The sequence below is a fragment of the Zea mays genome, chromosome 6, assembly GCF_902167145.1.
Source record: "Zea mays cultivar B73 chromosome 6, Zm-B73-REFERENCE-NAM-5.0, whole genome shotgun sequence".
NCBI lineage: Eukaryota > Viridiplantae > Streptophyta > Magnoliopsida > Poales > Poaceae > Zea > Zea mays.
In genome coordinates this window covers 110,331,807-110,351,601 of record NC_050101.1, presented here as the reverse complement: position 1 = coordinate 110,351,601, position 19,795 = coordinate 110,331,807, and the positions used below count along the sequence as shown (strand labels likewise).

The following is a 19,795-nucleotide window of genomic DNA, read 5'->3' as shown; positions in this document are numbered from 1 at the left end:
AGAAGAAGATGTTCTCCTCCTACGAGAAAAACCAGGATCCCCAACGAGCTATCACATTCGGGGATGGAAACCAAGGTTTGGTCAAGGGTTTGGGTAAAATTGCTATATCTCCTGACCATTCTATTTCCAATGTTTTTCTTGTAGATTCATTAGATTACAATTTGCTTTCTGTATCTCAATTATGCAAAATGGGCTACAACTGTTTATTCACTGATGTAGGTGTCACTATCTTTAGAAGAAGTAATGATTCAATAGCATTTAAGGGAGTGTTAGAGGGTCAGCTATACTTAGTAAACTTTGATAGAGATGAACTCGACACTTGCTTAATTGTTAAGACTAATATGGGCTGGCTCTGGCATCGCCGACTAGCACATGTTGGGATGAAGAATCTTCATAAGCTTCTAAAGGGAGAGCACATTTTAGGACTAACCAATGTTCATTTTGAGAAAGTGAAAGGGAATAGTGCCCTTGGGCCATTTCTAAGTATTTTGGTGATTTAGTGCCCAACACAAGTACCTAAGTGTAAAATGGTGAACAAAGTACAAATCAAGGATAAAGGTATGTTTCTCAGACTTAGTACATTGTTTTATGGACTAATGTATTGTGTCTAAGTGCTGGAAACAGGAAAAATCCAATTGGAAATGTCTTGGCTCGAGCAGCCAAGACTCTGCTGAGTCTGGGAGCACCGGACTGTCCGGTGGTGCACCGGACAGTGTCCGGTGCGCCAGGCTGGCTGGTGCGAACTGGCCGCTCTCAGGAAATTCACCGGCGACGTACGACTATAATTCACCGGATTGTCCGGTGTGCACCGGACTGTCCGGTGAGCCAACGGTCGGCCGGGCCAACGGTCGGCCGCGCGATCTGCGCGGGACACGTGGCCGAGCCAACGGCTAGAAGGGGGCACCGGACTGTCCGGTGTGCACCGGACATGTCCGGTGCGCCAACGGCTCCAAGTCAGCCAACGGTCGGCTTCGCCATTTAAGGAAAGAAATCGGGCACCGGACAGTGTCCGGTGTGCATCGGACTGTCCGGTGCGCCAGTCGACAGAAGGCAAGATCAGCCTTCCTAGATTGCTCTCAATGGCTCCTAGCTGCCTTGGGGCTATAAAAGGGACCCCCAGGCGCATGGAGGAGTACACCAAGCATTCCTACAACATTCCTAAGCACCAAGACATCGATTCCGCGCCTTTGATTCATTGTGTTAGCATATAGAGCTCTAGTGGAGTTGTGAACTCATTGAGTTGCGTTGCGAGCTCTTGTTGCGATTTGTGTGCGTGGAGTTGCTGTGATTTCTAGTCTTGTGTGTGTTGCTAATCCCACCCTTGCTCCGTGCTTCTTTGTGAATTTCAAGTGTAAGGGCGAGAGGCTCCAAGTTGTGGAGATTCCTCGCAAACGGGATTGAGAAAAAGCAAGCAAAACACCGTGGTATTCAAGTGGGTCTTTGGACCGCTTGAGAGGGGTTGATTGCAACCCTCGTCCGTTGGGACGCCACAACGTGGAGTAGGCAAGCGTTGGTCTTGGCCGAACCACGGGATAACTACCGTGCCATCTCTGTGATTGATTTCTTGTGGTTATTGTGTTTTGACTCCTCTCTAGCCACTTGGCAATTATTGTGTTAACGATTAACCAAGCTTTTGTGGCTTAAGTTTTCAAGTTTCACAGGATCACCTATTCACCCCCCCTCTAGGTGCTCTCAATTGGTATCAGAGCCGCTCTCTTTAAGAAGGGACTAATCGCCCGAAGAGATGGATCCTAAGGGGAAGGGAATCGTGATCAACGACAAGGAGAAGGAGTCCTTCGTCAACGAGCCGAAGGATGACAAGCCTACTGACTCGGGCTCGGGCCACAAGCGCAAAGATGGGAAGAAGAAGAAAACAAGGCGCATCAAGGAGATCGTCTACTACGACGATAGCAATGAGTCTACTTCTTCCCAAAAGGACGACGACAACGACTACAGGAAGACGGTCAATTCGAACTTTTCATTTGATTATTCTCGTATTCCACATAGTTCGAATTCGCATTTGCTTTCCATTCCTCTTGGCAAACCTCCACACTTCGATGGGGAGGACTACGGATTTTGGAGTCACAAAATGCGTAGTCACTTATTCTCTCTCCATCCAAGCATATGGGAGATTGTAGAGAATGGAATGAAATTTGATAGCTCGGATAGCCCTATGCTTATAAATGAATAAATCCATAGAAATGCACAAGCTACTACTGTTCTATTAGCATCTTTGTGCAGGGAAGAGTACAATAAGGTGAGCGGCTTGGACAATGCCAAGCAGATATGGGACACCCTCAAGATCTCTCACGAGGGGAACGACATCACCATGCTCACTAAAATGGAGTTGGTGGAGGGCGAGCTTGGACGATTCGCAATGATAAGGGGAGAGGAGCCAACCCAAACTTACAACCGGCTCAAGACCCTTATCAACAAAATAAGGAGCTACGGAAGCACGCGATGGACGGACCACGACGTCGTCCGCCTAATGCTAAGGTCCTTTACCGTTCTTGATCCTCATCTCGTAAATAATATTCGTGAGAATCCCAGGTACACGACGATGACGCCCGAGGAGGTACTCGGAAAATTCGTAAGCGGGCGGATGATGATCAAGGAGGCGAGATACGTCGACGACGCTCTAAACGGTCCAATCAATGAGCCTCAACCTCTTGCTCTCAAGGCAACAAGAAGCAAGGAGATGCTACCTAACAAGGTGGCACAAATTGAGGCGGCCGGACTTAATGATGAAGAGATGGCTCTCATCATCAAGAGATTCAAGACGGCGCTAAAAGGCCGCAAGGGGCAGCCAAGCAAGACCAAGACAAAGGGGAAGCGCTCATGCTTCAAATGTGGTAAGCTTGGTCATTTTATTGCTAACTGTCCCGACAATGATAGTGATCAGGATCAAGGGAACAAGAGGGAGAAGAAGAAGAACTATAAGAAGGCAAAGGGCGAGGCGCATCTAGGCAAGGAGTGGGACTCGGACTGCTCCTCTTCCGACTCCGACAATGAAGGACTCGCCACCACCGCCTTCAGCAAGTCATCCCTCTTCCCCAACGAGCGTCACACATGCCTTATGGCAAGGGAGAAGAAGGTGAGTACTCGAGACTCCACTTATGCTTCTTCTAGTGATAATGAGTCTAGTGATGATGATGACATAGACTATTCATGCTTATTCAAGGGCTTAGATAGATCTAAGATAGATAAGATAAATGAACTCATTGATGCCTTGAATGATAAGAATAGGCTATTAGAAAAACAAGAGGACCTTTTATATGAAGAACATGATAAGGTTGTAGAAGCACAAAAATCACTTTCTTTAGAGATTAAGAGAAATGAAATGCTTTCTTGTGAGTTGTCTACATGTCATGATTCAATTTCTAGTTTAAAAAGCATAAATGATGATTTAAATGCTGAGCTAGAAAAATCTAGTAAATTAACATCTTGTGTAGAACATGTTGTGATTTGCACTAGGTGTAAAGATTTTGACATTGATGCTTGCAATGAACACTTAGTTACAATTGCCAAGTTGAATGATGAATTGACTAGTCTTAATGCTCAACTTAAGGCTAGCAAAAGTGAATTTGATAAGTTAAAATTTGCAAGGGATGCCTACACAATTGGAAGACATCCCTCAATTAAGGATGGTCTTGGCTTCAAGAGGGAAGCCAAGAACTTGACAAGCCATAAGGCTCCCATCTCCGCCAAGGAGAAAGGGAAGGCCCCTATGGCTAATAGTGTGCAAAAGAACCATGTCTTTATGTACAATGATAGGAGACAATCTAGAAATGCTTATAGGAGTTATAATGCATATGATGCTTTTGATTCTCATGACATGTTTGCTTCTAGTTCTTCTTATGTGCATGATAAAAATGTTGGTAGGAGAAATGTTGTTCATAATATGCCTAGAAGAAATGTTGTAAATACTCCTAGGAAAGTTAATGAACCTTCTACAATATATCATGCTTTAAATGCTTCCTTTGCTATTTGTAGAAAGGATAGAAAAGTGATTGCTAGGAAATTAGGGGCAAAATGCAAGGGTGATAAAGCTTGCATTTGGGTCCCTAAGGAAATTGTGACTAACCTTGTAGGACCCAACAAGAGTTGGGTACCTAAGACCCAAGCCTAAATTTGCCTTGCAGGTTTATGCATCCGGGGGCTCAAGCTGGATTATCGACAGCGGATGCACAAACCATATGACGGGGGAGAAGAAGATGTTCACCTCCTACGTCAGGAATAAGGATTCCCAAGATTCAATCATATTCGGTGATGGGAACCAAGGCAAGGTGAAAGGTTTAGGCAAGATTGCAATATCCAATGAGCACTCTATCTCTAATGTGTTTTTAGTTGAGTCTCTGGGATATAATTTACTATCTGTTAGTCAATTATGCAATATGGGATATAACTGTTTATTCACAAACATAGATGTGTCTGTCTTTAGAAGAAGTGATGGTTCACTAGCTTTTAAGGGTGTATTAGACAGCAAGCTTTACTTAGTTGATTTTGCAAAAGAAGAGGCCGGTCTAGATGCATGCTTAATTGCTAAGACTAGCATGGGCTGGCTGTGGCATCGCCGCTTAGCACATGTGGGGATGAAGAACCTTCACAAGCTTCTAAAGGGAGAACACGTGATAGGATTAAATAATGTGCAATTCGAAAAAGATAGACCTTGTGCAGCTTGTCAGGCAGGTAAACAAGTGGGAGGAGCACATCACATCAAGAATGTGATGACCACATCAAGACCCTTGGAGCTGCTACATATGGACCTCTTCGGACCCGTCGCCTATCTAAGCATAGGAGGAAGTAAGTATGGTCTAGTTATTGTTGATGACTTTTCCCGCTTCACTTGGGTGTTCTTTTTGCAGGATAAGTCTGAAACCCAAGGGACCTTAAAGCGCTTCCTAAGCAGAGCACAAAATGAGTTTGAACTCAAAGTGAAGAAGATAAGAAGCGACAATGGGTCCGAGTTCAAGAACCTTCAAGTGGAGGAGTTCCTTGAGGAGGAAGGGATCAAGCACGAGTTCTCCGCTCCCTACACACCACAACAAAATGGTGTGGTAGAGAGGAAGAACAGGATGCTCATTGATATGGCGAGGACGATGCTAGGAGAATTCAAGACCCCCGAGTGCTTTTGGTCGGAAGCCGTGAACACGGCTTGCCACGCCATCAACAGGGTCTACCTTCATCGCCTCCTCAAGAAGACTTCATATGAGCTACTAACCGGTAACAAACCCAATGTATCTTACTTTCGTGTATTTGGGAGCAAGTGCTACATTCTAGTGAAGAAGGGTAGAAATTCTAAGTTTGCTCCCAAAGCTGTAGAAGGGTTTTTGTTAGGTTATGACTCAAATAAAAAGGCGTATAGAGTCTTCAACAAATCATCGGGTTTGGTTGAAGTATCTAGCGATGTTGTATTTGATGAGACTAATGGCTCTCCAAGAGAGCAAGTTGTTGATCTTGATGATGTAGACGAAGAAGATGTTCCGACGGCCGCTATACGAACCATGGCGATTGGTGATGTGCGACCACAGGAACAAGATGAGCAAGATCAACCTTCTTCCTCAACTAAGGTGCATCCCCCAACTCAAGACGATGAACATGTTCATCAACAGGAGGCGTGTGATCAAGGGGGAGCACAAGATGATCATGTGATGGAGGAAGAAGCGCAACCGGCACCTCCAACCCAAGTTCGAGCGATGATTCAAAGGGATCATCCCGTCGACCAAATTCTGGGTGATATTAGCAAGGGAGTAACTACTCGATCTCGATTAGTTAATTTTTGTGAGCATTACTCCTTTGTCTCCTCTATTGAGCCTTTCAGGGTAGAGGAGGCCTTGCTAGATCCGGACTGGGTGTTGGCCATGCAACAGGAGCTCAACAACTTCAAGAGGAATGAAGTTTGGACGCTGGTGCCTCGTCCTAAGCAAAATGTTGTGGGAACCAAGTGGGTGTTCCGCAACAAACAAGACGAGCACGGAGTGGTGACAAGGAACAAGGCTCGACTTGTGGCAAAAGGTTATGCCCAAGTCGCAGGTTTGGACTTTGAGGAGACTTTTGCTCCTGTGGCTAGGCTAGAGTCCATTCGTATCTTGCTAGCATATGCCGCTCACCATTCTTTCAGGTTGTTCCAAATGGATGTGAAGAGCGCTTTCCTCAACGGGCCAATAAAGGAGGAGGTGTACATGGAGCAACCCCCTGGCTTCGAGGATGAACGGTACCCCGACCACGTGTGTAAGCTCTCTAAGGCGCTCTATGGACTTAAGCAAGCCCCAAGAGCATGGTATGAATGCCTTAGAGATTTCTTAATTGCTAATGCTTTCAAGGTTGGGAAAGCCGATCCAACTCTTTTCACTAAGACATGTGATGGTGATTTGTTTGTGTACCAAATTTATGTCGATGACATAATATTTGGTTCTACTAATAAAAAGTCTTGTGAAGAGTTTAGCAGGGTGATGACGCAGAAATTCGAGATGTCAATGATGGGCGAGTTAAACTACTTCCTTGGGTTCCAAGTGAAGCAACTCAAGGACGGCACCTTCATCTCCCAAACGAAGTACACGCAAGACTTGCTAAAGCGGTTCGGGATGAAGGACGCCAAGCCCGCAAAGACTCCGATGGGAACCGACGGACACACCGACCTCAACAAAGGAGGTAAGTCCGTTGATCAAAAAGCATATCGGTCAATGATAGGGTCATTACTTTACTTATGTGCTAGTAGACCGGATATTATGCTTAGTGTATGCATGTGTGCTAGATTTCAATCCGATCCTAAGGAGTGTCACTTAGTGGCAGTGAAGCGAATCCTTAGATATTTAGTTGCTACGCCTTGCTTCGGGATCTGGTATCCAAAGGGGTCTATCTTTGACTTAATTGGATATTCAGACTCCGACTATGCTGGATGTAAGGTCGATAGGAAAAGTACATCGGGGACGTGCCAATTCTTTGGAAGGTCCCTGGTGTCATGGAATTCTAAGAAACAAACCTCCGTTGCCCTATCCACCGCTGAGGCCGAGTATGTTGCCGCAGGACAGTGTTGCGCGCAACTACTTTGGATGAGGCAAACCCTCAGGGACTTTGGCTACAATCTGAGCAAAGTCCCACTCCTATGTGATAATGAGAGTGCTATCCGCATGACGGAAAATCCTGTTGAACACAGTCGCACAAAGCACATAGACATCCGACATCACTTTTTGAGAGACCACCAGCAAAAGGGAGATATCGAAGTGTTTCATGTTAGCACCGAGAACCAACTAGCCGATATCTTTACCAAGCCTCTAGATGAGAAGACCTTTTGCAGGCTGCGTAGTGAGCTAAATGTCTTAGATTCGCGGAACTTGGATTGATTTATAGCATACATGTGTTTATGCCTTTGATCATGTTCCTTATGCATTTTGTTGCTTAATAATGGTGCTCAAGTTGTACAAACACTCCCTGGACCTCACAAGTCCGTTGCAAAGTGATGCACATGTTTAGGGGGAGATGTGTTACAACTTGACCCTTTGAGACTAACCATATGCTTGAGTTTGCTTGTTTTAGTCTCAAAGGAGGTTTGAAAGGGAAAAGGTGGACTTGGACCATGAAAGACTTCCACTGCACTCCGATGAGAGGGTAACTTATTCCAAGTTCATCTCATGTACTCTTATTGCCTTTGTATTCTTATTGAAGATTTTGGTGAGGCAATGGGGTTCTGAGGCCAAGATTGATCCCGTTTTGGTGCTTGATGCCAAAGGGGGAGAAAATAAAAGGCCAAAGCAATAAATGGATCAGCTACCACTTGAGAGATTTGAAAATAGTAGAGTAGAGCTTTTGGTTTGTCAAAACTCTTTTATTGTCTCTTTTGTCAAAAGTTGGCTTCTTGTGGGGAGAAGTATTGATTATGGAAAAAAGGGGGAGTTTTTGAAATTCTTGATCAAACTTCTTTGGAATACCTCTCTTTATGTCTTAACATGTGTGTTTGACTTAGAGATAGAAAGTTGAGTTTGATTTGAAAAAAACAAACCAAGTGGTGGCAAAGAGTGATCCATATATGTCAAATTTGAATCAAAACATTTGAGTTCTCATTTGAATTGATTTTTGTATTTGTTCTACTTGATTTATATGGTGTTGGCATAAATCACCAAAAAGGGGGAGATTGAAAGGGAATAGTGCCCTTGTGCCATTTCTAAGTATTTTGGTGATTTAGTGCCCAACACAAGTACCTAAGTGTAAAATGGTGAACAAAGTACAAATCAAGGATAAAGGTATGTTTCTCAGACTTAGTACATTGTTTTATGGACTAATGTATTGTGTCTAAGTGCTGGAAACAGGAAAAATCCAATTGGAAATGTCTTGGCTCGAGCAGCCAAGACTATGCTGAGTCTGGGAGCACCGGACTGTCCGGTGGTGCACCGGACAGTGTCCGGTGCGCCAGGCTGGCTGGTGCGAACTGGCCGCTCTCGGGAAATTCACCGGCGACGTACGGCTATAATTCACCGGACTGTCCGGTGTGCACCGGACTGTCCGGTGAGCCAACGGTCGGTCGGGCCAACGGTCGGTCGCGCGATCTGCGCGGGACACGTGGCCGAGCCAACGGCTAGAAGGGGGCACCGGACTGTCCGGTGTGCACCAGACATGTCCGGTGCGCCAACGGCTCCAAGTCAGCCAACGGTCGGCTTCGCCATTTAAGGAAGGAAATCGGGCACCGGACTGTCCGGTGCGCCAGTCGACAGAAGGCAAGATCAGCCTTCCTAGATTGCTCTCAACGGCTCCTAGCTGCCTTGGGGCTATAAATGGGACCCCCAGGCGCATGGAGGAGTACACCAAGCATTCCTACAACATTCCTAAGCACCAAGACATCGATTTTGCGCCTTTGATTCATTGTGTTAGCATATAGAGCTCTAGTGGAGTTGTGAACTCATTGAGTTGCGTTGCGAGCTCTTGTTGCGATTTGTGTGCGTGGAGTTGCTGTGATTTCTAGTCTTGTGTGTGTTGCTAATCCCACCCTTGCTCCGTGCTTCTTTGTGAATTTCAAGTGTAAGGGCGAGAGGCTCCAAGTTGTGGAGATTCCTCGCAAACGGGATTGAGAAAAAGCAAGCAAAACACCGTGGTATTCAAGTGGGTCTTTGGACCGCTTGAGAGGGGTTGATTGCAACCCTCGTCCGTTGGGACGCCACAACGTGGAGTAGGCAAGCGTTGGTCTTGGCCGAACCACGGGATAACTACCGTGCCATCTCTGTGATTGATTTCTTGTGGTTATTGTGTTTTGACTCCTCTCTAGCCACTTGGCAATTATTGTGTTAACGATTAACCAAGCTTTTGTGGCTTAAGTTTTCAAGTTTCACAGGATCACCTATTCACCCCCCCTCTAGGTGCTCTCAGAAAGACAGGGTTTGTAGCGCATGCCAAGCAGGAAAGCAAGTTGGTGCTCATCATCCACACAAGAACACCATGACGACCGACAGGCCACTGGAGCTCCTACACATGGATCTATTCGGCCCGATAGCTTACATAAGCATCGGCGGGAGTAAGTACTGTCTAGTAATTGTGGATGATTATTCTCGCTTCACTTGGGTATTCTTTTTGCAGGAAAAATCTCACACCCAAGAGACCTTAAAGGGATTCTTAAGACGAGCTCAAAATGAGTTCGGCTTGAGGATCAAGAAAATTAAAAGCGACAATGGGACGGAGTTCAAGAACTCACAAATCGAAGGCTTCCTTGAGGAGGAGGGCATCAAGCATGAGTTCTCTTCTCCCTACACCCCACAACAAAATGGTGTAGTGGAGAGGAAGAATAGAACTCTATTGGACATGGCAAGAACCATGCTTGATGAGTACAAAACTTCAGATCGGTTTTGGGCCGAGGCGGTCAACACCGCCTGCTACGCCATCAACCGGTTATATCTACATCGAATCCTCAAGAAGACATCTTACGAACTCCTAACCGGTAAAAAGCCCAACATTTCATATTTTAGAGTCTTTGGTAGCAAATGCTTTATTCTTGTTAAAAGAGGAAGAAAATCTAAATTTGCTCCTAAGACTGTAGAAGGCTTTTTACTAGGATATGATTCAAACACAAGGGCATATAGAGCCTTTAACAAGTCCTCTGGACAAGATGAAGTTTCTTGTGACGTTGTGTTTGATGAGACTAACGGCTCTCAAGTAGAGCAAGTTGATCTTGACGAGATAGGTATTGAAGAGGCTCCATGCATCGCGCTAAGGAACATGTCCATTGGGGATGTGTGTCCTGAGGAATCCGAAGAGCCTCCAAATACACAAGATCAACCATCCTCCTCCACTCAAGCATCTCCACCAACTCAAAATGAGGATCAAGCTCAAGTTGATGAAGTAGAAGATCAAGCAAATGAGCCACCTCAAGATGACGGCAATGATCAAGGGGGAGATGCAAATGATCAAGACAAGGAGGATGAAGAACAAAGGCCGCCACACCCAAGAGTCCACCAAGCAATCCAACGAGATCACCCCGTCGACACCATCCTCGGCGACATTCATAAGGGGGTAACCACTAGATCTCGTGTTGCACATTTTTGTGAACATTATTCGTTTGTTTCCTCTATTGAGCCACATAGGGTAGAGGAAGCACTTCAAGATTCGGATTGGGTGGTGGCGATGCAAGAGGAGCTCAACAACTTCACTAGGAATGAGGTATGGCATTTAGTTCCACGTCCTAATCAAAATGTTGTAGGAACCAAATGGGTCTTTCGCAACAAGCAAGATGAGCATGGTGTGGTGACAAGGAACAAAGCTCGACTTGTGGCCAAGGGATACTCCCAAGTCGAAGGTTTGGATTTCAGTGAAACCTATGCACCCGTAGCTAGGCTTGAGTCAATTCGAATATTATTAGCCTATGCTACTTACCATGGCTTCAAGCTTTACCAAATGGACGTGAAGAGTGCCTTCCTCAATGGACCAATCAAGGAAGAGGTCTATGTTGAGCAACCTCCCGACTTTGAAGATAGTGAGTACCCTAACCATGTGTATAAACTCTATAAGGCGCTTTATGGGCTTAAACAAGCCCCACGAGCATGGTATGAATGCCTTAGGGATTTCCTTATCACTAATGGATTCAAAGTCGAAAAGGCCGACCCTACTTTATTCACTAAAACTCTTGAAAATGACTTGTTTGTATGCCAAATTTATGTTGATGATATTATATTTGGGTCTACAAACGAGTCTACATGTGAAGAATTTAGTAGGATCATGACACAAAAATTCGAGATGTCTATGATGGGGGAGTTGAAGTATTTCTTAGGATTTCAAGTAAAGCAACTCCAAGAGGGCACCTTCCTAAGCCAAACGAAGTATACTCAAGATATTCTAAGCAAGTTTGGAATGAAGGATGCCAGACCCATCAAGACACCCATGGGAACCAATGGGCATCTCGACCTCGACGAGGGAGGTAAATCCGTCGATCAAAAGGTATACCGGTCGATGATAGGTTCTTTGCTATATTTATGTGCATCTCGACCGGATATTGTGCTTTCCGTATGCATGTGTGCAAGATTCCAAGCCGACCCTAAGTAAGCTCACCTTACGGCCGTAAAACGAATCTTGAGATATTTGGTTTATACTCCTAAGTTTGGGCTTTGGTATCCTAGGGGATCCACATTTGATTTAATTGGTTATTCGGATGCCGATTGGGCAGGGTGTAAAATTAATAGAAAGAGCACATCGGAGACTTGCCAGTTCTTGGGAAGATCCTTGGTGTCTTGGGCTTCAAAGAAGCAAAATTCCGTAGCTCTTTCTACCGCCGAAGCCGAGTACATTGCCGCAGGCCATTGTTGCGCGCAACTACTTTGGATGAGGCAAACCCTTAGGGACTATGGTTACAAATTAACCAAAGTTCCTCTTCTATGTGATAATGAGAGTGCAATCCGCATGGCGGATAATCCCGTTGAGCATAGCCGCACTAAACACATAGTCATTCGGTATCACTTTTTAAGGGATCACCAACAAAAGGGAGATATCGAGATTTCTTACATTTATACTAAAGATCAATTAGCCGATATCTTTACCAAGCCACTTGATGAACAAACTTTTAACAAACTTAGTCATGAGCTAAATATTCTTGATTCTAGGAACTTCTTTTGTTAAAATTGCACACATAGCTCCTTTATATACCTTTGATCATGTCTCTTTCATATGCCATGACTAATGTGTTCTCAAGTCTATTTCAAACCAAGTCATAGGACTATTGAAAGGAAATTGGAGTCTTCGGCGAAGACAAAGTCTTCCACTCCGTAACTCATCCTTCGCCATCAGTCCGAGCAACTCTCCATCTTTGGGGAGAGATCACTCCGTCTTTGGTATAATCTTCACTCATTTATTTATGACCAAAGGGGGAGAGAGTATTTCTAAGGGCTCTAATGACTCCGTTTTTGGCGATTCATGCCAAAGGGGGAGAGAGTAATAGCCCAAAGCAAAAGGACCGCACCACCACCTAATTTTAAAAAGAGTTTTTCAATTGGTATAATTCTCAATTGATAAATTTCAAATTGGTATCTTATTGTGTTCAAAAGGGGAGAAAAGTAATATTTCAAAATTGATATATCGAAACCCTCTTGAACACTAAGAGGAGGATTTTATTTAGGGGGAGTTTTGTTTAGTCAAAGAAAAAACATTTGAAACAGGGGGAGAAAATTTCAAATTTTGAAAATGCTTCGCAAAAATCTTATTCGTTTACCTTTGACTATTTGCAAAAGAACTTTGAAGAGGATTTACAAAAGAATTTGCAAAAACAAAACATGTGGTGCAAGCATGGTCCAAAATGTCTAAAATTGAAGAAACAATCCATGCATATCTTATAAGTATTTATATTGGCTCAATTCCAAGCAACCTTTGCACTTACATTATGCAAACTAGTTCAATTATGCACTTTTATATTTGCTTTGGTTTGTGTTGGCATCAATCACCAAAAAGGGGGAGATTGAAAGGGAATTAGGCTTACACCTATTTCCTAAATGATTTTGGTGGTTGAATTGCCCAACACAAATAAATTGGACTAACTAGTTTGCTCTAGTGTATAAGTTATACAGGTGCCAAAGGTTCACACTTAGCCAATAAAAAGACCAAGAATTGGGTTCAACAAAGAGAGCAAGGGATAACCGAAGGCACCTCTGGTCTGGCGCACCGGACTGTCCGGTGCACCACCGGACAGTGTCCGGTGCACCAGAGGACTCCAAGGCAAACTCATCACCTTCGGGAAAATCCAGAGGCGCTCCACTATAATTCACCGGACTGTCCGGTGTACACCGGACAGTGTCTGGTGCCCCAAGGAAGAGCGACTCTAGAACTCGCCAGCTTCGGGAAATTGCTCCGCTATAATTCACCGGACTGTCCGGTGTACACCGGACTGTCCGGTGAACCAGCAGAGCAACGACTACTTCGCGCCAACGGTCACCTGCAGGCGCATTTAATGCGCGCCAGAAGCACGCAGAAGTCAGGCACGCGCGAGACGGTGCACCGGACAATCCACAGTACTTGTCCGGTGTACACCGGACAGCCAGGCGGGCCCAGAAGTCAGAAGCTCCAACGGTCGAATCCCAACGGCCTGGTGACGTGGCTGGCGCACCGGACATGTCCGGTGCACCATGCGACAGACAGCCCCACCAAACAGCTAGTTTGGTGGTTGGGGCTATAAATACCCCCAAGCACCCCACATTCAAGTCATCCAAGTTTTCCCACTTCAACTACTTACAAGAGCTCTAGCATTCAATTCTAGACACACCCAAGTGATCAAATCCTCTCCAAACTCCACACAACACTCTAGTGATTAGAGAGAAAGATTTGCTTGTGTTCTTTCGAGCTCTTGCGCTTGGATTGCTTTCTTCTTTCTTTGATTCTTCATTGCGATCAAACTCACTTGTAATTGAGGCAAGAGACACCAATCTTGTGGTGGTCCTTGTAGGAACTTTGTGTTCCAAGTGTTTGAGAAGAGAAAGCTCACTCGGTCCGAGGGACCGTTTGAGAGAGGGAAAGGGTTGAAAGAGACCCGGTCTTTGTGACCACCTCAACGGGGAGTAGGTTTGCAAGAACCGAACCTCGGTAAAACAAATCCACGTGTCTCACTCCTTATTCGCTTGTGATTTGTTTTCCACCCTCTCTCGCGGACTCGATTATATTTCTAACGCTAACCCGGCTTGTAGTTGAGATTATTTTTGAGAATTTCAGTTTCGCCCTATTCACCCCCCCTCTAGGCAACTTTCAATAATGGACGTCACAAGTAAGATGGACATTGCTTAAGTGAGACTCGGTGTGCGTAACTAGGAGACAACTAATCAAGCCAAGGATGAAGACAAGAAGAGCTTTGATGTACCGAGTGCATGGGAGAAGGTCAAGGAGGCCGAGGAACCCAAAGTCAGGGGTGAAGAAGAAGGCTTGCAAAGTCAAGGTTGATCGAGTTGAGAAGATATATGGTGGATCGAGGATCACGACTTAAGGACGTGATTTATAACCAATGAGGTAATACCTATGGTTATGTGGTGTAAGTCACTAGGCTCAAGATCAAGCTTTATAAGTGAACAAGGTCACTAGAAGGAATAGTGTAAAAGCCGGAACCTAGAAGTAGCCCAAAAGAGCTCATTTCACTTTGACCTTTAGTTTGGGTTGTTCCTATGTTGGGATATGTTTTATATGGCCTTTGCAAGGTGTTGGAATTTATATATGTCAATATAGATCAAGTCAAGTTGACTTGATGGTTTGGAGTCCAACATCGACCTCAAACAAGCTAAAATGGGTAAAACGATGAAAAATGTTAAGTATGTAAAGCTTGAGTGTTCAACTATGTTGCATGCACCTTTTACTACATGTTTGGTATTTTGGTTTGCTCTCTAACTCTTTTTGTAGAGAAAGTGGCATTCAACGGCCTCTAGGTAACAAGTCATTCTAGCATTATAATATAGGAAGTTAGTGTCATCGAAGTGTGGTGGCCGATGGGTATCCATCCCCTTCCTCTAAAAGTGTCGGCTCGATTAGCGGTGAAGCTAGAACGTTTCAAAGGAGTCAAACCGGTTCTGATACCACTTGTAGGAAACGATGACGCCTAAGAGGGGGTGAATTAGGACTTCTAAAAACTATCTCTAAACTAGGTCACAACTAAATCCCTAGAGCAAACTATGCAAATAAGCAATCAAGAATGTGGAAACTAGGTTTTGTCTATGTATTGTTATCTCTACCGTAAATACTAAGTTTCAATCCTAAATAATATAATTAGAAAGGCGGGATTGAAACTTAAATACTTAATATAAATGCAGAAGGTAAAGAGCAAGGTAGAGATGCAAACTCTCATGGATGATACCGGTATTTTTACCGAGGTATCCGGAACCACGCAAAGTTCGACTAATCCTCGTTGGTGCCCCTACGCAAAAGGGTAGGTCACGCGAGGCCCAAGCACCTCGGTCGAGTAACTATGTAGAGAGTCGCGTGTCTTCTCCACGCGCAAGTGGTGCCCCGCTTCCGACTCCTCTCGGACGCTCCCCACCGTCTCCATTATTGAGCTTCCGGCCGAAACCCTGCGGGCCACGTTCCCTCCAGTACACGGTGGTTGTTGTGGCACAAACTCCGTTGTCACGGTCTTGCAAGACTCCTGCCCCACTTGGTACAATTACAACGACTCGCGCAAGAGCCAAGGGGTTATGTGTTTTTTCTAAACTCACCCAACTAACTAGGATTCACCTAGAGCAAGCGCATAAGCGGTCTAACTAACCTAAGCACTTCGCAAAGCACCTACGCTAATCACCGAGTGATTCTATTAAGCACTTAGGTGTATGAGCACCTAGGAATGCCTACAATATGTCTTGGTATGTTGCTTGGGCTTCCACGCCTTCAAATGGTCGGTTGGGTGAAGTATTTATAGGCCCCAACTCAAATATAGCTGTTGGAGAAAAGTTGTTGCTCTCTGCGGCACACCGGACAATCCGGTGATTTACGCGGTGCGCCACTAGGCGTTGGATCTGGTAGGTGACTGTTGGCGCTGTCATCCTTGCACCGGATAGTCCGGTGTCACACCGGAACAGTCCGGGCTCTCCTCCACAGTGCCACCAGGAACTAGTCTTTGGGCTACTGTACCCTGGTGTACCGGACAGTCCGGTGCTCTTAGCCGAACAATCTGCTAGTGGCAACACTTTTCTTCATGTCTTGTACTTTGCTTGATACTTGTTGATCTTCACTTATGATTTTTATAATGTCTTCTTTTGAGGTGTTGCTTCCTCGATTCCTTAGTCCAAGTCACTTTAGCATTCTGTGAACTACACACATAAACACTAGCAAACACATTACTCCACATGTTGTGTTGATCATTAAACACCAAAATCATTTAGATAAATAGGTCGGGGTCCATTTTCCTTACAGTGATGATTCGAATCTTGTGGTGAATTTATACGATGCGACAGATTATGGTGTATTTGTGATGGAATTGTGAGTTTGTGTTAGATTGTAATACATTTGTAAGGTATTTTGATGAACTGTGATGTATTTGTGAGGAATTATGGTGAATTGTGATATTTTGTAATGTGTGTAATTCTAGAATTTTTATTGCTGGCATAATAAATTATTTTCGGTGGTATATGACCTATTTTCGGTAGCTTATGTCCAGCGAAAATAATCTGTGTCATGTAGTAAGTTTAATTCAAGTTTGATGGCTCCCGAGGCACACGTGTCTCTTGTCTCCATGATGGCTGCGCTGTTCATGAGCAGATATGCAGGTGCAGCTAGCTCGATCTGCCCTGGCCTATGAACGCTTCCACCGGTTGCGCAAACGAAGGAAGAAGGGTTGCTTCGCTGAACCGTCGTCCGTCGTCGTCCCTACTCCCTAGAATATATATATAGTCACTTTGCAAGGCCAGGCATGCATCATGCATGGTAAAGCAAAACCGCGTGTGTCCCTTTTTCTGCATGCTTTTATTTGACACGTATGATTGTCGGGTCCCTTTTTCTGCATGGCCTATGATTGTCGGGTCGATTGCTTTTTCAACTCAAAGTCCACCGGAGCAGGTGAAGACCTAATGCTACTAGCTACATGGTCATATATGATCATGATGTAATCTAATCATATGTTTTTTTATGCATGCATACATACATGCTAGCTTTAGAATACACTACTGCTAAGTTTCGGCTATAAATATCGATCCATGTTCTCCAGCTGCTAGCTGCACCGGCGGCCACACTCCAACTGCTCGAAGAAAGCACTTGCATCTCGTAATAGTCATACCATATCGTCCCTAGCTTGATCGGTCGACCATGGCAGCATCAGCAGCAGCAGCCACGAGACTCAGCGGCGGCGGCGTCGCCCTCTTGCTCCTGGCGCTGCTGGCCGCCGGCACCTCCACCTCGTCGGCGCAGCTCTCCACCGGATTCTACTCGCACTCGTGCCCCGGCGTGCACGACGCCGTCAGGTCGGTGCTGCAGGCCGCCATCGCCAGGGAGCAGCGCATGGGAGCCTCCATCCTCCGCCTCTTCTTCCACGACTGCTTCGTCCAGGCACGTATATATATTAACGGTCTCCACCATTATATATATATATTAGTTGCTTAACATGTATGTAATGACGATCATGCATGTTATCATGTGTATGTAATGCAGGGCTGCGACGCGTCGTTGCTGCTGGACGACACGCCCAGCTTCCAGGGCGAGAAGATGGCCAAGCCTAACAACGGCTCCGTCAGAGGCTTCGAGGTCATCGACGCCATCAAGTCCGCCGTCGACAAGGCCTGCCCCGGGGTCGTCTCCTGCGCCGACATCCTCGCCATCGCCGCCAGGGACAGCGTTGTCACCGTAAGCTCTAGCTAGTAGCGAACACGGCTTCAATCTCTCACACGTACTACACACATCTAAATACTACCACACGCAAACACTTGCAGCTCGGAGGTCCGAACTGGGACGTCAAGCTTGGCCGGAGGGACTCCAGGACGGCGAGCTTCAGCGGCGCCAACAACAACATCCCGCCGCCCACGTCTGGCCTCGCCAACCTCACCTCCCTCTTCGCCGCGCAGGGTCTCTCCCAGAAAGACATGGTTGCACTCTCCGGTGCGTGATGCATGATGATCATATTCACTGCATGCATTCATTCTAAATGCCATGTTTTCCAAACAAAAAAACATTCTCAACAACTACGTACTAGGAGGCGTATTAATTAAAAATATAATAAGAGTATTATCACCACCGGAATTGATAGCTCCATTTTTGACTTGGGAGCAGCAGAACTCTCTTCATAATATAATAATCAAGCTGTGCATGACATGAATATATGGCCTAATTTTGTCGGTTACCGACAAACACTATATATATATATATATATATATATGTATATATATGTCCGATATTATTCATTACTACTAAAGAAGACACTCATAATCTTACATGAAAGTTGGTATGCCTCAAGTTTTTTACTTTTACAACATGCACATTGTCGGCAATGGCTCCCTTGAAGAAAGAATTTTGTCCAAAAGCTTCATCAGTTTTGTAATCCTGATTATTGTAAATTAAAAGTAGCAGCTTTAATGAACTGTCTGATGGCTGAAAGACCACCATCAGTCTCTTCCACCAGATATCTTAATTCTGTGGAATACAATGTGAAAGCAAGCGTATCTATAAAGTAGTAGGTCTGGCCACGTTATACGTACGTGTATATATATAATACAAGTTAGGTACAGACCACATACATGTGGTTCCTAATATACTGTCTAGAACCGATACATTTTTTTAGAGAGAATCAAAAGAACAGCCTGTAATATATACGTTTTTAAAAACAAGACACTTTATTAAAAACTAAGCAATATATTAAATATTCCCACGCATGTGTGCGTTGCTCTAATTTAATTTGGCACTCTCGATCTTCTTCTGCAGGAGCTCACACCATCGGCCAAGCACGCTGCACCAACTTCAGAGCGCACGTGTACAACGACACCAACATCGACGGCGCCTTCGCGAGAGCAAGGCGATCGGTGTGCCCGGCAGCAGCCTCATCAGGCTCAGGCGGCGACAACAACCTGGCGCCTCTGGACCTCCAGACCCCGACCGTCTTCGAGAACGACTACTACAGGAACCTTGTCTGCAGGAAGGGGCTCCTGCACTCCGACCAGGAGCTCTTCAATGGCGCGGCCACCGACGCGCAGGTCCAGGCGTACGTCAGCAGCCAGAGCGCGTTCTTCGCGGACTTCGTGGCTGGCATGGTCAAGATGGGCGACATCTCGCCGCTCACGGGCTCCAGCGGGGAGATCAGGAAGAACTGCAGAAGGATCAATTAAGCTAGAGGCAGCGCGCTTCTAAGCGTATACCTTGTATCGTTGAAGTTTCTAATTCCTCCGATTCAAATTAAGTTGTCAAATCACTGTGCTATGCTGTACCAATGCGTTGGCATGTCTATTCGTTTGAATAAATTAGTCCTATCCCCTCTCAAGCGTTCTCTAAATATAATATAGAGAATGTTACTCCGTCCTCTCTCTATATACTCCCTTTTCTTTTTTTTTTGAAATAAGAGGCAAAAGCTTTGCCACGCAAATATATTAGAAGAGGAAAAAGATACAAACTCTGCATTACACAAGATAACAGCAAAGCCCCCAAAACCACTGCACCCCATTATTTACAAAAAACAAGCTACGACTAAATGCAACCCCCATAAACTAACTCCACTCCCCTTGTCCTATTTGAATCCATTGATGCGTTCAGACCACTAGCCTCCAAATGAGTGCGGGAGAGATGCTCTGCTTTCAAACACTTCCTTGATTGAGAAGGCAACCTGCTCAATGTCTCTTTGCTGCCCTTGGGACACTCGACGATTTCTCTCCAACCAAATGTGCCACCA

At 45.2% G+C, this 19,795-nt stretch overlaps 1 protein-coding gene across 1 annotated transcript; it reads left to right on the top strand.

Moving 5' to 3' along the window:
- The first annotated feature begins 17,166 nt into the window (after positions 1-17,166).
- On the top strand, positions 17,167-19,388 carry LOC100383495 (uncharacterized). Its single transcript, NM_001176143.1, has 4 exons — positions 17,167-17,472; positions 17,575-17,766; positions 17,853-18,018; positions 18,838-19,388. Exons 1-4 carry the CDS (start codon positions 17,233-17,235, stop codon positions 19,236-19,238), a joined length of 999 nt encoding a protein of 332 aa, NP_001169614.1. The 5' UTR covers positions 17,167-17,232; the 3' UTR covers positions 19,239-19,388.
- Positions 19,389-19,795: the final 407 nt, after the last annotated feature.

Bases quoted from the DNA above. Each gene is read 5' to 3' on its own strand.
- LOC100383495 (NM_001176143.1), top strand. From the start codon at position 17,233: ATGGCAGCATCAGCAGCAGCAGCCACGAGACTCAGCGGCGGCGGCGTC. The intron at 17,473-17,574 runs GCACGTATATAT...TATGTAATGCAG, and splicing joins TCCACGACTGCTTCGTCCAG to GGCTGCGACGCGTCGTTGCT. The intron at 17,767-17,852 runs GTAAGCTCTAGC...AAACACTTGCAG, and splicing joins CCAGGGACAGCGTTGTCACC to CTCGGAGGTCCGAACTGGGA.